Source organism: Paramisgurnus dabryanus, chromosome 16, assembly GCF_030506205.2.
Source record: "Paramisgurnus dabryanus chromosome 16, PD_genome_1.1, whole genome shotgun sequence".
Lineage (NCBI taxonomy): Eukaryota > Metazoa > Chordata > Actinopteri > Cypriniformes > Cobitidae > Paramisgurnus > Paramisgurnus dabryanus.
In genome coordinates this window covers 33,384,741-33,400,872 of record NC_133352.1, presented here as the reverse complement: position 1 = coordinate 33,400,872, position 16,132 = coordinate 33,384,741, and the positions used below count along the sequence as shown (strand labels likewise).

Below are 16,132 nucleotides of genomic sequence, written 5' to 3'. Positions count from 1 at the left end.
TTATGGGTTGGTGTCAGTACCCGATCCGTGCCGCCTGCCCGAACTGTTTTGAGCATGTGCATAATTATGCGCATGCGCAGAAGCTCTACGTGTTTTACGACAGTTTACGACCCTACCTGATCTGTTCTACGCATGCGCGACAACCGGAGTTTAAAAATAGTGAAGAAATGCGTCATATAACAACACCGGCGAACATATGGAGGCTAAGGTAAGTGACGGAAATGTTCGTTCAAAAGTTTTTAATGCAGATATACAGGCTTCTTTATGCATAAACAAGAAGGTCACTAAGACATAATATTATATATACAGTATTTCATATCAGTATGTAGTTAGCTAGCCTAGGTGGCTGGTTAGGCTTACAATGAAATGCAGTGTGTCCGGTTACCTGAAAACTTCGAGTGTTTAAACTTACATTTATTTGATGGTGTATTGGCCCTGACTAGATTCATGTGACATGTAAACCACAATCCTTGTTGATACCAGAGGTGGACACTACTTAAGTATTTTACTTTCTACATAAAAGTATTCCTTTTTTAATCAGTGTTTTACTTTGGAAAACATACATTCCAAAGCATATTATCATATTTTACTCCACTACATTTCATAATTTCAAGTTTTTGGTTTCCCTACTGAAAATCCAGCTAAAACCAGCATAAGCGGGTAGCTGTTTTTGCTGGTTTAAGCTGGTCAGGCTGTTAGACAGCTGACCCACCAGCTTTGCCAGGCTGGGAGGACCAGCTTAAACCAGCTACTGCCACCTTAAAGCTTATGCTGGATTGGTTTTAGCTGGATTTTCCAGTAGGGTTGTGTTTTAATCTCTATCTTTTTATGTTTATCTAATTTATTTTTATTGTTTCGTCATGTCATCTTTGTTTTAATACCTTTCATTGTCTGTGCATGTAGCAGCATATGGTGAGTCAAGATATCTTTTTTTTTGTAATTTGTATAAAGGACCAACATGGACCAGTATTTATTTCATGCTGCCCTTCGGCAGTACCTACTAAGTGGGATGTCGATGTCGCGGTTGACTGGAAGAGAGTCATGCGGGTGGCCAACCACTTCGTTGTAGATGGTAAGTTAGTTGAGATAACATTGGACAGACAGACAAACAGACCAGTAAATCAATAAATTAATCAATCATCTCTTTTTCAGACAATCATCTTTTGTATACTATTATTTTCTTTTCAGTGTTTTACATCTGCTCTTGGTTGTTTCCATTTAATGAATCTCGCACTGCATACTATTGTTTGCTTTGTGACAAATTAAATGTTGTGTTTGTAGATTTGTCCATGCTGATGGCCATGCAGCATAGTTGAAGCAGACCTGTCAGAAAACATCTCTAAGGTGCTATGAATCCAATGACTAGTAAGTAGAACCTCAAACTAATACATTGCTATTCAAAGGTTTATGGTTGTGGTTTTATTTATTTAAAATGCACCCATTTCATTGCTGAAAACAACGTTATCTTGTGTATATGGTATAAAAAAACATTATTTTCCACATTCCGTACATTTTTGTAGGTTTAGATTTCCCTCCTTCCTCAAACGCATTGATTTTGTACAGAACTCAGTGATTTAAAAAGCTCTGTGTCCCTAATTGACCAGCTAATCTGTACATTGTGACGCTCCTTACCATGTTTAAAAGATTCGCTCACAATGCAATGCTAACAGGAGTAAACTTACAGGCCAAAGTGGGAGGAATTATGATATTGTCAGTCTTGTCTACATCACCAATCCCAGGAAGTAAACTGTTGCCTACAATCCGTGTGTTTGTTGTTGTCCAAGAAAAGAGATTTACATTGGAGACGATAACTTGTGTCATCTTTTACTTTGGGGTTTGTACCTTTCGCATATCGTTAACACTTACTAATACACACTTACACACCAGGAAATGCAAAAAAGTGAATCAGACCATAGTTGCACTTTACATAAACAGTTAAACTCTACCAGTCTTAATCAAGAAAAACACCTCTTCTAAGCCAAGCATTCGCATACACATCTTATGACCTTGTTCTCCAGTGATGAAATGATAAGAAGTGCACATAAACTTTTGCTTGAAATAATATGAACCGCAGCAATCCTAATCCTTCTAATTTTGCTTTCCTGTTTTTTTCCCATCAGGATACGCATCCTAAAATTACTAGAGGTTACGGAAGCTCCTTTTTGGATCCAGCTTCATTTGTGAAGACTTCAGATGATGCCAACACTCACAGATACTTAAGACGATGGCAACAATAGATGAAGCAACACTCACAAAGACTTTAGATGATGGCAACTATAGATGGACATACAAAATTGCCAAATATAATATTGTAATTACTGCCCCAAAGCGCAAGTTTGCAGATTTTTAACCCACTTTATATTGTTACAAATACAATAGATGCTAACATTTGAACAGAAAATGTTTCCTCTTTATTCTTGAGTTAATTGTGCTGATTTATTCCCTTTTTTTTATCCACAGTACTTTGCCAAAACTATGTTTTGCATCATCCAAATGGTTCATTTACAAATTACAGACATTGTAACAACACAAAGTGGGTTGAAATTCTGCCAACTTACCCTATAATAATAATAATTGTCTTTTAACTGAACATGACTTTAAACACATGACTTGTATTATCTTAGAGCTATTGTGATATTAATATTGTTTTGTTTCCAGAATATTCTCCTCAGTGAGTCACTGTTACCTCGGACTGATTAAGGGATTTTTTGTAACCTTGAAACATGCATTGGTTTTACAATGGTCAAACTGCAGATCTTATTTCAAGGTTTTGTTACCATGGTTCTACTACAGTAACAATATTGAAATGCTGGAATGAAACTGTGGTAACCATATTATTTTAAATCATGGTAAATTTGTGGTTACTAAAATACACTACTATATGTTGGTTTAAGAGCATGATTATTTTTTATGTATTAATAAACCATGGTTGATTTTATATTTACCGTGGTTTTACTGCAAATTATGGTAAAAAATTATAGAAAACTTTTGCATGGAGACAGAAAAAAAGTGTAAACTGAATGTTTCTATTCGTAAGTCACGTTGGTTAAATGCATCTGATAAATGTAAATGGATTTGTATATTTATTCTGTTTACTGAAACTAATAAATTTGCAGTTGCTATTGTATATTGTTTATTATTGTGTTGAAAGACATTTAGGTTAGAGTGATTAAACGATTATGAACCATGAGCCGCTGTGTATTAGCTGGGACGCGGTTTTGGATAATTGCCAATAAGTCTTAATTTAAATATGTTTAAAAAGAGTCTTTATTAACTACACAAAAGTGTAGCCTACAAAAATACGCTGCCAGTTGTTATGCTTAGCCGTAAAGTGTTTCACACATGCGTGGTACCAATCGCACAGTGAAATGGTGACGTTCTCTACTACGCAATTATGCGCATGCGCAATACAGATCGGGCAGGCGGCACGCATCGGGTACTGACAGTTGGTCGTGACATAAAATGTATCAGAACGTGACGACACTGTGCTTTATTTGGCTCAGTTCAGTATACACTCTTTTACATGATTGTATTACTCAATTGATTTAGTGTTTAATTGATTTAGTATGATAAATTAAAATGTAACTAGCATAACATGTTTTTATTTTTATTTGCACGAGGATTGCTGTCATAAAAAGGGTAACTTTACGCTAAAAGGGTAAATCTCCGACACACCTCCCTAAGGATCTACCGCAGCCCTACCCAATGTCATGTTGTTTCTTGCCGATTTCTCATTGTCAGAAATATGACTCGTTGCTCAAGGAAGTGTATAAGACCAAACTCTCGTCTGTTGTTTATACTTGGTGCGCGCTGGACAAACACATGGAGCAGCTAAACAACTCGCTTTATTTTTGAAAAAGGTAGGTGATCATAATCAACATCTGTTATGTAAACAATGTGTTTTATTACTATACTGCTTTAACAGAAATGACTTAATACTGAAGTGTCTACTAGAGTAAATGCCTAAATGTAAAAATACTAAAAATAACTATAGTTGGAAACGTCATGAAAAATGAACCACTGATCTGTAACCATAGATAATGTTTGCTTAATTCAACTTATTTTATTCAAAATACTTTTATATAAAGATCATAGTATTTTATGTTACTGTGCAATTGGACACAATCTGTTAAAGGGATAGTTCACTTAAAAATTAAAATTCTGTCATCATTTACTCATCCTCGTGTTGTTCTAAACCTGTATGAATTTCTTTTTTCTGATAAACACAAAAGAAGATATTTTGAGAAATGATGGTAAACACACAGCATATAGTGTCCATTGACTTCCATAGTAGGAAAAAAATATTTTGTAAAATATAATTGAAGTATTGTGATAAATGATGAAGAAAATATTTTGATAAATGATGGAAAGCACACAGTTGATGGTGCCCATTAAATTCCATCATATTTTTTATTCCTACTATGGAAGTCAATGGACACTATGCTGTGTGCTTACCATCATTTCTCAAAATATCTTCTTTTGTGTTCATCAGAAAAAAAAGTTCATACAGGTTTAAAACAACATTAGGATGAGTAAATGATGACAGAATTTTCATTTTTGGGTGAACTATCCCTTTAAAACAACCCACATGAACTATAGTACAATTAGACTATGTACTAGCCTATAGTATTTAATAGTAAAAGTCCTATATTATAGTGTACTGCAGTGAATTTGTATCCCACATAAAAAATACTTACTCTACAGAATTTAAACATTATTGCATTTTATATGATTTGGCATATTAGAATCAAATTTCTTGTAATTTGTAATTGTGACTCAATAAACCTGAATTCTGATCTAATCCAAACTCTAATCTATCTTTTCTTCTCCTTTTGTGAAGATAACCAGATGGAGAACGAGGGAAATCAGTGCACTTGTTCATCTCCTCCACCAGATATACACATATCTCCACCAGATGTGAGTGTCGGCAGCGAGGAGCCCCAGATCCAAGCTGCTCAGCCCGAGGTCACCACCATCAATCCTGGAGGTGCAACTTCTCCAAACACTAAACTGTGTGGATACCTCAGCAAACAAGGTGGACCCCTAAAAGCCTGGAAGTCCAGATGGTTCACCTTCGAGGAGAAAAGCTGTCAACTGTTTTACTATCGCACCGCACAGGACCTCAATCCTCTGGGTAAGGTGGATCTGTCTCGCTCGACGTTAAGCTACCCGCTGCAGGGAGAGGAGGGGACGTTTCACATCCAGACTCCAGAGCGTACCGTCATTCTCAAGGTAATGTTATCTACTGAACAATAGAGACATTCATTAATTGTTACATTTTAAGGAATGAATGAGCATAGTAGAGGAATGCAGAAAATAGATACTTAATATTATAAAATACAATATATATAATTTGTCTGCCTGCATTTGTCAGCAAAAAGACAATACAACAAATGTTACAATATAAGATTTCTTGTGAGAATAGGCAACTAAGCCTGATGCCTAATAGTATATCTAAATAGATTAGATATACTATTGGGCATTAGGCTTAATAGTGTGTATATATATATATATATATATATATATATATATATATATATATATATATATATATATTCACCTAAAGGATTATTAGGAACACCTGTTAAATTTTTCATTAATGCAATTATCTAATCAACCAATCACATGGCAGTTGCTTCAATGCATTAAGGGGTGTGGTCCTGGTCAAGACAATCTCCTGAACCCCAAACTGAATGTCAGAATAGGAAAGAAAGGTGATTTAAGCAATTTTGAGCGTGGCATGGTTGTTGGTGTCAGACGAGCCGGTCTGAGTATTTCACAATCTGCTCAGTTACTGGGATTTTTACGCACAACCATTTCTAGGGTTTACAAAGAATGGTCTGAAAAGGGAAAAACATCCAGTATGCAGCAGTCCTGTGGGCAAAAATGCCTTGTTGATGATAGAGGTCAGAGAAGAATGGGCCGACTGATTCAAGCTGATAGAAGAGCAACTTTGAATGAAATAACCACTCGTTACAACCGAGGTATGCAGCAAAGCATTTGTGAAGCCACAACACGCACAACCTTGAGGCGAATGGGCTACAACAGCAGAAGACCCCACCGGGCACCACTCATATCCACTACCAATAGGAGAAAGGGGCTACAATTTGAACAAGCTCACCAAAATTTGAAGACTGGAAAAATGTTGCCTGGTCGGATGAGTCTCAATTTCTGTTGAGACATTCAGATGGTAGAGTCAGAATTTGGCATAAACAGAATGAGAACATGGATCCATCGTGCCTTGTTACCACTGTGCAGGCTGCTGGTGGTGGTGTAATGGTGTGGGGGATGTTTTCTTGGCACACTTTAGGCCCCTCAGTGCCTTTTGGGCATCGTTTAAATGCCACAGCCTACCTGAGCATTGTTTCTGACCATGTCCATCCCTTTATGACCACCATGTACCCATCCTCTGATGGCTACTTCTAGCAGGATAATGCACCATGACACAAAGCTCAAATCATTTCAAATTGGTTACTTGAACATGACAATGAGTTCACTGTACTAAAATGGCCCCCACAGTCACCAGAACTCAACCCAATAGAGCATCTTTGGGATGTGGTGGAACGGGAGCTTCGTGCCCTGGATGTGCATCCCACAAATCTCCATCAACTGCAAGATGTTATCCTATCAATATGGGCCAACATTTCTAAAGAATGCTTTCAGCACCTCGTTGAATTAATGCCACATAGAATTAAAGCAGTTCTGAAGGCGAAAGGGGGTCAAACACAGTATTAGTATGGTGTTCCTAATAATCCTTTAGGTGAGTGTATATTGGATTTGATATATAATATTAGTATAGCCGATATTAGTTTCAAGTGCAGTGTTGTCTGTTAGTAATATTTTAAGACTATATTTAGTATAATAGCCTGGTAACTTCCAAATGGAGGAAAACCAAACAGAAGTTTTATGACATTGATGACTTTATGGCTTTATGGGTGGATACACAACAGGCCTTACAATATCAACAGCATTTTACAATTAAGTATTAACTTAAAAAAGGCTGGGTTACTTTCAACCTAATGTGGGGTCAAAAAGGAAAACCTTGTAGGTTGTAATTTAGCTTATGCTGGATTGTTTCAACCCAAATGCTAGGTTTTGATGGGTCAAATATAAACATTCTCTGGGTTAATTTAACCCAACTTCTAGGGTTTTTTTTCCCTTTTGACCCAACACTGGGTTGAAAATAACTCGGCACTTTTCAGATTGTAACATTGAGTATTTGGTTACATCCTTATTTGGAGATGCTGGTCAGTTGCATTCAGTTAGTTTCCTCTTCTCCATATCTCACTCTTTTGTTTATCACAAAGGCAGGCCCATATTAGACTAACACTATTAACAATAACAACCACACTTTTAAAATGCCTAGGTTATGTTTGACCCATAATGGGTAAATATTGGAAAGAACACATGCTGGGTTAAAAATGACCCCATGCTGGGGTTGGGTTAAAACAGCCCAGCATTGGGTCAAAAATAACCCAGCCATTTATACAGTGCAATACAAAGTCCTCTGTCATAAAACACCATTTTGTTTGCAGGCCCCTAACCGTGATGCACAGATGTACTGGCTGCAACAACTGCAGCTGAAGCGTGCATCGTACAGAGAGCAGAACGCTGGCCAATTATCCCAGCCAAAATCTGACAGTCAATCATTAAACGGCACGCCATCTGCACAGACCGGCCCTGGTAAGACAATAAAAGTTTAATGTCTGCAGTTTAGCAATACAAAGCAAGATCTTGAGGAAGGAACATGAAACATAAAACACGCCTCATAAAACAAGTTTGCAGTACCTGTTTGCTGCAAGGAAATATTTACATGCATGCATTTGGTGCTTTCATCCAAAGCAATTTATAGTGCATTAAAGATATACAATTTAACACATGTGTTTGGAAATAGGATCTTAAAGGAACAGTATGTAGGATTGTGGCCAAAACTGGTATTGCAATCACAAAACGTGTGGCTAAAACTGGTACTGCAATCACACAGCTGGTGGCCAATATACCAAACGACAACATAAACATCAGTTGAGGGCTGCAACTCCACTTTTTAAATGACAATATCCTGGCCGGACTGCTGTTGTCAGTGATATAAGTATTTGAAATGAAAAGGATTTCTTAATGTCTAGTGACATTTCAGGGCCATTTAATGATTAATTGATATAAATTTCTTACATACTGTTCCTTTAAGGTTAATGTAGTTCAGCCGTGGCTTCATCACAAGTTGTGTAATACTGGTTAAACAGAAAATGAAATAATGCATTCACTAAACTGGACTGTTTTATTTAGACCATTACAGATCCTTTATTTTAAAAGGTTTATAAGGCGTTTTTACATTTGACGCCCAAAAGTGGCAGGAAGCTGGGCACCTACATCTGGTGTAATGAATGTATCCCAAAATAGTAGGGATGTGCATTTATGTCATTTTTTCATTTCGATTAATCCATAGGTCTGAAGAACGAGTACTCGATTAACTGGGGGCGGGGCAATCAAAGGGGCGGGGCGTACACGTCATGGTGAAAATGAAAATATTTTCATTAAAACACTCAAATAAAACTTAATTTTGAAGAAACTTTGACAGAACAATGAACACATACTAGATTCCTAATTAATCAAATGTTTTTAACAGAAACCTCTAACAGAAAAGCTGCGTGATGAAGTGAAACTAAAGGGTTAATAAACACAAACCGAAGCCCTTTCTATTTGACGCACTCTGCATAATATTAAGCCTTTATACAACATAAATGTACAACGTGCATCTATCTGCATAAAATGCAAGACTTCAACTAAGGTTTCAACCAAGTTATCTAAAAAAAAAAGAAAGGAAAGTTTAACTCCCTTTGTGGATGTGCATCATAAACGGCGCACTTTTAAACACGTCCAGTCGAAGCTCAAGCTTCATAACATTATGCAGCTTTAAGTGTTTTGCTATCATTTTAGCGTTTAGCTGTGTCGTGTCGTCCTCTTACCTCAGTCAAGATGTAATGGTAATGCTAGTATGGCTCTCTGGTATCTCTTGACATTTGATGTTTAAATATGAGATGATAATCCATTGAACTTTTGACGGCGCTGTACATTTTGCACCTGACTGACTGTATTTCCGAAAATCACGACATCCTTTTAAACCATAGTGCCTCAGTGATGTGAGGTGTGACCGGCTTCGCGGGCTCGCGGGCTGCGCGGATCGGCGGGTTTCTGCGGTGCGGTCGCGCGGAATTATCTGTTTGTTTTTGAATCACGCATGGTAATGTTACTGATGTCATACGTCGGTCTGCGTAGCTTGACACGACGTCAAACACGCATCTCCAGACCCAGTCTTTACTACCATATGCGCTCGTAATGCTAACCAGACATCCAAATGCCGCCATATCCACAATAAATAAATTAATAAACCCACATGATCATCGTTTTCGTGATCGATCATCGATGCCACGTTCGAGTACTCGAGCAATCGAGTACTCGTGCCCATCCCTACAAAATAGATGCTATTGTTACTACACAGAGCCGGCCCTAGACCTTTGGGGGCCCTAAGCAAAATTTAGTCGGGGGCCCTTTGACCGTTTTAAGTAAGGCCTAAAGAAAAGCAATGACTACCTTATGACTATACTGCACATATGATATCTAATATGCTATTTTTTTAAATGTGTCTATTAAATTATGTTTTAATTATTCTATGTATACTGTATGTTAATGATCTTTTTTGCTGGTCCTGAGTACGTATTTCGTTCTTATGTGGCAACATGTAGCCTACAGAATGACAATAAAAGACCTTGGGGTGGTCCCGGACAGGGAATATCTTAAGACAGGACTCGGCCTTAGTTTAATTAGAAAACATAACTAATTTTAACAAAAATGCCGCACTAAAAACATTATTTGTGTGGATTTTGAGGCAAAACAAAGGGCACTGGTGTATTTTAAGATATGTCAGTGCAAGCTTTTTTCAGTTTGGACAGCTCTTAGCCTACCTTTATTTTAGTCTAGGACTAGTTTAATTCCTTTCAGGGAAACTGCCCCCTTGAGTTCTTGATTTGAGTTCTATGTTTGATGTCTAACAGGAAAAATATGATACCACTGACTGAACTGAATGGCAGTGCAGTGCAACAAACACACACTGATGAACTTGCTGAATAAAAAGACTGATAAAGTGATTTTCACTGACCATCAAAGAAACATTTTTAATTGACACCAGAGATTAAGACGCACAAACAACAGCCTATATATAATTAAAATGAAATAGAGTAAATAGAATAACATTTAATTAAAATATTATATAAAATAATAAATATAATACTTAAATGTTTAAATTTTTCAAATAAACAAAATTAACAATAATATCTAAAACCCAACAAACAAGGTTAATAGTACCTAACATTCTTGTTTGAAATGAGCTAAATCTGACACAAACATAGGTTTGTGGATAATAACAATTCACTTGCAAATAATATTAATAATTGAAGATTAACAATTAACATTGCATTCATAACATTAATCTAACAAAGCTGGCTACTGTATGTCATATGCACTGCTATAGTTTAAATATTAAACACCGAACAGTGACATTATACACTTTTGCAAAGGCTAGTAGGTGGTTTAACAACGGTGCGCTGTCTGGACATGTACCACGCATATGCGCATGAGTTTGTTTACTCTTACACATAAAACACTTTAAATTCAGACGTTTAACAATATAATTACACTAATGACATAAATATGTAGAAATGACAATGGCATACGTGAAATATAAGCGTAACAGAATTAATTTACCACGTTAAACCGTTTAAATATTAATTATTAAGCTTAATAAACCAATTCACGTTATGATGGCAAATGTAAGAAAGAGAAGTCAAACAGAACACAGGTTTGGTCATTACCGAAGTCAAATAAGATCCACTTACTTCGCATTTACGCACAAACACGCATAACATTAAAGAAATTGTCCTTAAAGCAACAGCAAAAGTTTGCGTCTTTATCAGTGATCCGGCTCAACTCAACATTGCGTTCTGTGGGCGGGATGCTCGCCTGCACATAGTCGCGGGCACTGATTGGCTGCTGCGCTGGATGCTGTGTGTCAATCAATCTCGGCAAGAAAGAGATCTTATTAGCGAACTTTCATAATAACTATAATTACAAGTAACAGCCTTTTTAAAATTGCCATAATAATAAATAATGAATATTTATATTTATTTTATGTTACTTTTGATGAATGATTTTTTTCAAACACTAGCTAAGTGACTTTAGGGGGCCCTCTGCTGGCCACGAGGCCCTTTGCAATTGCAAGTGTCGTTTAGTGGCTGGGCCGGCTCTGTTACTACAGCTATGACTTCCAACTTAAGGCTATGAGCATGAAGTATACAAAGTGGAAAGGACAGAATTATGGGAAATATTGAGAAACAAACTATTAGATTTCAGTTATTATTAAAAATGAGCTGGTAATAATAAACAAGTGTTTAATCGGCTGATTATTTCATTTTTTCTTTTAAGTCATCCGTGAAACAATGTGCAGCCCTGAGCAATGCTTGCAAACAGATTTTATTACAAATAGCTATCTGAACAAGAGGGTGTGTAGCCAGGAAATGAGTAATAGTCATCCAGATTTCCAGTAAACGTTTGGAAATACTGGAAAAAATGTTGGGATTGTAGTGCTATAGGATATGGAGAGGCTGTGCTGTACTAAACATCCGGCACTTAGCAAACAATTTTGCTTCATAGCACAACTGATGTGAGAAAAACTCTTTACTGTTTTTCTCAATCCTGACAACAACATTCATTACATAATCCCGAAAAGAGAAGTAGCTTCTGCAAGTAATATTATTTTGACAGCTAAACTGCAAGTATGAAATGCATTTTGTAACAAAATATCAAAGCTTTGCACTTAAATCATTGTGTTCACTCATTATCATAGCAAATAACGGTCTTATTGACTGATTTCATGAAGCATCTTTTATGAGAATCCACCTAGGGCTCGGCTTCTTTTGAAAGCAAAAGTGCTAAAATCCCCTTATCTTCTCAAGACAGAAAATAAATATCTTTTCCAACCGCAAAAACTGTCATATAGACATTGGGAAAGCTGCTGAATTACTAAGACATAAGAAACATAGGAAATGAAATCGTGATCTCTGTAAAGTTGAAACAGATAGAGGAACTCCTATCAAAATCTTCACTATTGCATCACAATTGCATCTAATATAACCTACAATAATACTGAAACATTAGGACATTATCCTAACATTATCGGTATGATATCTGATATGAACCGCTTCTTTGCATCAGTAGCTTGTGTACAATGTGCATGGTTGCCAACCTTTGATTTTTTATTTTCATCATAAGCTGTTTTAATAAAGGTAATTGTGACATCTTACATGATGCTTTGACTTGTATGTAAACATTTTATACAACTTTGTAGAAAATATTGAGATTGTATATCACAATTCATCCTGAAATGACCTAGATATGAATTAAGGTCACTATCGCCCATCCCTTTGAGACATTTTTTTCAAGCTGAAGTTAAGATGCATTCTTGGCCAAAATCTAAAACTAAGACAAGGTTTGTTTACACTTGCTAACTGAATTTGATAAATTAACTTGAACATTCTTCTACTTATTGTTTTTAATAAATCTTTACTTTTAGTTTTACTTTGTGCTGGCTCACAGTCACTAAATGGATCTTGTAAGCAGTGAGTACAGTTTGTGGAATCTGAGGCATGCTGGGACTTGATGTTACTTCACTTGGGTGTAAACTTGCATTGTCTGGATACATCATTTTTAGAAAACAGGGTGGAGCAGGACACAACAAAAAAACATTAAACTGAACTAAATTACATTACTATGTATGAAAAGTATTGGATCAGGTCAGTATTAAAAAGTCAATTCTTCATTTGACACAAAATCCGATATCCACCCTGTTATTCTGTCAATCTTTTTTTACATTCCACAGCGAACGCCAGTCCTCCGTCTCTGTAGAATGCAGTAAATTTGCTTAACCAATCACAGCGCACCATTCCACGCATTGTAAACAATAAGGCCGGGCTTTGAATACACACAGAGTCGTAGTTTTCCTCATCTACTTTGTACTTTATGATCGACAAACAAACAAAAACAAAATAATATTTTTGATGGAATTGATAAACCTGTGGCGGGGAAGAAACGTACACCATCAAAATCTAATAATTTACGTGAGAGGCACTTGGGCGAAGGACAAATGTCGGCTGTTGCTTGTTCTCACTCGACAACATCATGCTTCTGTCATGCTAATATACTGACAGGAGATGTTATGAAAAACTTTCCATTATTTCTCTGAAGTCAATGAAAATCGAGCAGGACCAAAACATTTTACACCAGGTACTGTTTGTATTTTTATATTATAAGTGGTAGATGTTATTTCTATGTTGGGCATTTGAAGAAATAAGTATATTTTACTATCCTATTTTGAATGCAGGAACATTTGTTATATTATGTATTTATAATATGTTATAACCTTACTAGATTACAGATATGTTTGTTTATTGTGTATCTGTATATGCAAAATTAGTGAATGCGCAGGCGCCGCGGCTGCCGCCGTTGGTTTCAGTTTGGTTTTGTTGTTAGTCAGGACTGGTACGCTTGCCAGTGAGTGTCTGTAAATTGACATTACTTATAATTTAGATTGTACATTAATATTTCATGATTGTGTAATTGCATTAGTTTATCGTGGTGTTGTTTTGTGTTTTATTGCTGGTTTACAACCTAGCGATAAGTGATAAAGTGACAAATGTCACATGCGTGTATGTGTACTAAATAAAAAATCTAAATGGCTCGAGTTGTATCCGCCGTGCTTGTCCTGAAACCCTTCCAGTGGGAAGTTTATTAAGCTATAGCTATAGTAGTTTAATAAAAAAAATGGACTGTGTTCTCTTAAAGGTGGGGTGCATGATCTCTGAGAGCCAATTTTGACATTTGAAATCACCTGAACAAACACGCACCTACCCCAATAAAATTTGGACCTTCTTTTGATAGACCTGCCCCACACATATGCAACCAGGCAAGGATTTTAGTTAGTAGACACGCCCCTTACTGCTGATTGGCTACAAGTGTGTTTTGGTACTCGGCCCAACTCACTTTTCCAAAGCGTTTCTGAAAAATCTTGCACCCCACCTTTAATATGACAAAGTAAGTGTTTTGATTAATACCATGAATGTTTTTTTTTAATAGGTGTATACCACTAGTCCACTAACTAAATGAATATAACATAGCAAAGATGAATGCACATTTATATATTGATTCAATAGACTTTTAAACTTGTCATGGATTTTTATCAGTTTTTACAATAAATCTTTGAAAATCAAATTATGGATATCAATTTTTTATCTTATTATAACCTAAAGATGCTATGTGAACATTTGAAAGGTTTTCATCTTGTGACATTTTTACCCAAATTAGTCAAAATGGATTTATTGCGTTTTGGAACCAAACTCTTCATATATATATATATATATATATATATCAGATAGAGAGTAGAAAAATGCTGAGGTATTTAACCCAGCGTTGGGTCAAAAGGGACGAACCCAATCCAATGGGTTGCATTTTAACCTTTGCTGGGTTGTTTTAACTGATTTATTTAATAACCAAATTGATTTCTATGTCTTGCGTTTTAGCCGATTTCTTGCCTGTGGTGAAAACTCCTCCTGGGCTGGTGGGTGAAGAAGCCGCCAGTCTGCCCGCACCAGGAACAAACAACCCGCTGAACATGTCAATCAAACATCCCCTTATTGAGCTTCAGTGAGTTGATACAGTTCACTTTCTGAGTGAGGTGTTTTTCGGGCATGATGAAATACAGCTTACTCTGCCCACAAATGAAGAAGGATAGTTGTGTTGCAATAATCAGGATTTCTGTAGAATACTGAGTTTAAGGAAGTAAGACCCTTATTCATACACAAGCATATGTAATTTCCCCAGTTTTAGCTGCAGCGTTGAATTTTACTCATGTCTTTTGAATGACTCAATGGACGTCAAGAACATTTTTCATTTATGCATTTGGCATAATCCAAAGTGACTTGCAGTGCATTGAAATGTATACAATTAACAGTATGTGTGTTCATGGGTTTGAACCTGTGACCTTTTGCACTGCTAATGCAATGCTCGGCCACTGACCTATACAAGAGTACAAGCATCTACCTAAAAAAACTAATGTGTGTAATTTATTTAACTCTTACATTTAACTCTTACATTTATTGCACAAAGGTACCACATTCAGTCACAGATGAACTATGGGTTTAATTCACTATACATTTGAATGCAAGCACTACCAAGCTGTAAAGTGTTTGCATTATGGTTACAGTAAAGTGGCACGATTAGAGATGAAATGTTATATTGTAGTGCAATGTGGTTCTGCTCTTATTTTAAATAGGAACGTCTTTGTGGCTTTTCATTGGAAATGCATACGTCAGCAATCAGCATTGCTGCTGTTTCTAAATATAACATAGGGGAGAGCGGGGTGCAACCTAACGCTTGGCTCTATCATTCAAAAAATATTTAAAGGGACACTCCACTTTTTTTGTTCCAGCTCCCATAGAGTTTTACCGTTTTGGAATCCTTTCAGCCGATCTCCAGGTCGGTGCTAACACTTTTAGCATAGTTTAGCATAATCCATTGAATCTGATTAGACCATTAGCATCGCGCAAAAAAATAACCAAAAACTTTTGATATTTTTCCTATTTAAAACTTGACTCTTCTATAGTTACATTGTGTACTAAAAACAACGGAAAAATAAAAAAGTTGCGATTTTCTAGGCAGATATGGCTAAGAACTATCCTCTCATTCTGGTGTAATAATTCGCTGCGTACCATGGCTGAAGATAGTCCCCTGCCATTGAAAGATACTAAGGGAACTATTTTCAGGCGCTGCATATTATCATTGCACCTCCTTCAGCCATGGTATGGCAGCAAACCCTGCCGAAAAAACCAGCATACCAGAAAGACCAGCATATGTTGTGTTTTGGTGCTGGTTTGCTAGTGAACACCAGCTAAACCAGCATCAAACCAGCATTAGCACCAGCTAAACCAGCAACAAACCAGCATTAGCACCAGCTAAACCAACATTAGCACCAGCATCCCATGCTGGTCATACCAGCATATGTTGTGTTTTGGTGCTGGTATGCTGTGAC

The 16,132-nt window shown here is 36.6% G+C and overlaps 1 protein-coding gene and 1 long non-coding RNA gene across 4 annotated transcripts in view; both read left to right on the top strand.

The window, feature by feature from the left end:
- Window positions 1-24: 24 nt before the first annotated feature.
- Window positions 25-3,127, top strand: LOC135763010 (uncharacterized). Its single transcript, XR_010539495.2, has 4 exons — window positions 25-208; window positions 952-1,072; window positions 1,282-1,365; window positions 2,121-3,127. It is a non-coding gene; the product is annotated as an uncharacterized lncRNA (long non-coding RNA).
- Window positions 3,128-3,519: 392 nt separating this feature from the next.
- The window catches only part of tbc1d2 (TBC1 domain family, member 2), a 26,947-nt gene continuing 14,334 nt past the window's right edge, over window positions 3,520-16,132 (top strand). Inside the window, exons 1-4 of one of the 3 annotated variants that reach the window (XM_073812160.1) lie at window positions 3,520-3,860; window positions 4,841-5,232; window positions 7,536-7,683; window positions 14,625-14,748. In XM_073812160.1, coding sequence (XP_073668261.1) covers window positions 4,849-5,232; window positions 7,536-7,683; window positions 14,625-14,748 — 656 coding nt within the window. In that variant the 5' untranslated portion in view covers window positions 3,520-3,860; window positions 4,841-4,848. The remainder of the gene's footprint in view (window positions 3,861-4,840; window positions 5,233-7,535; window positions 7,684-14,624; window positions 14,749-16,132) is intronic. The other 2 variants (XM_065275314.2, XM_065275315.2) reach the window with 2 other exon arrangements.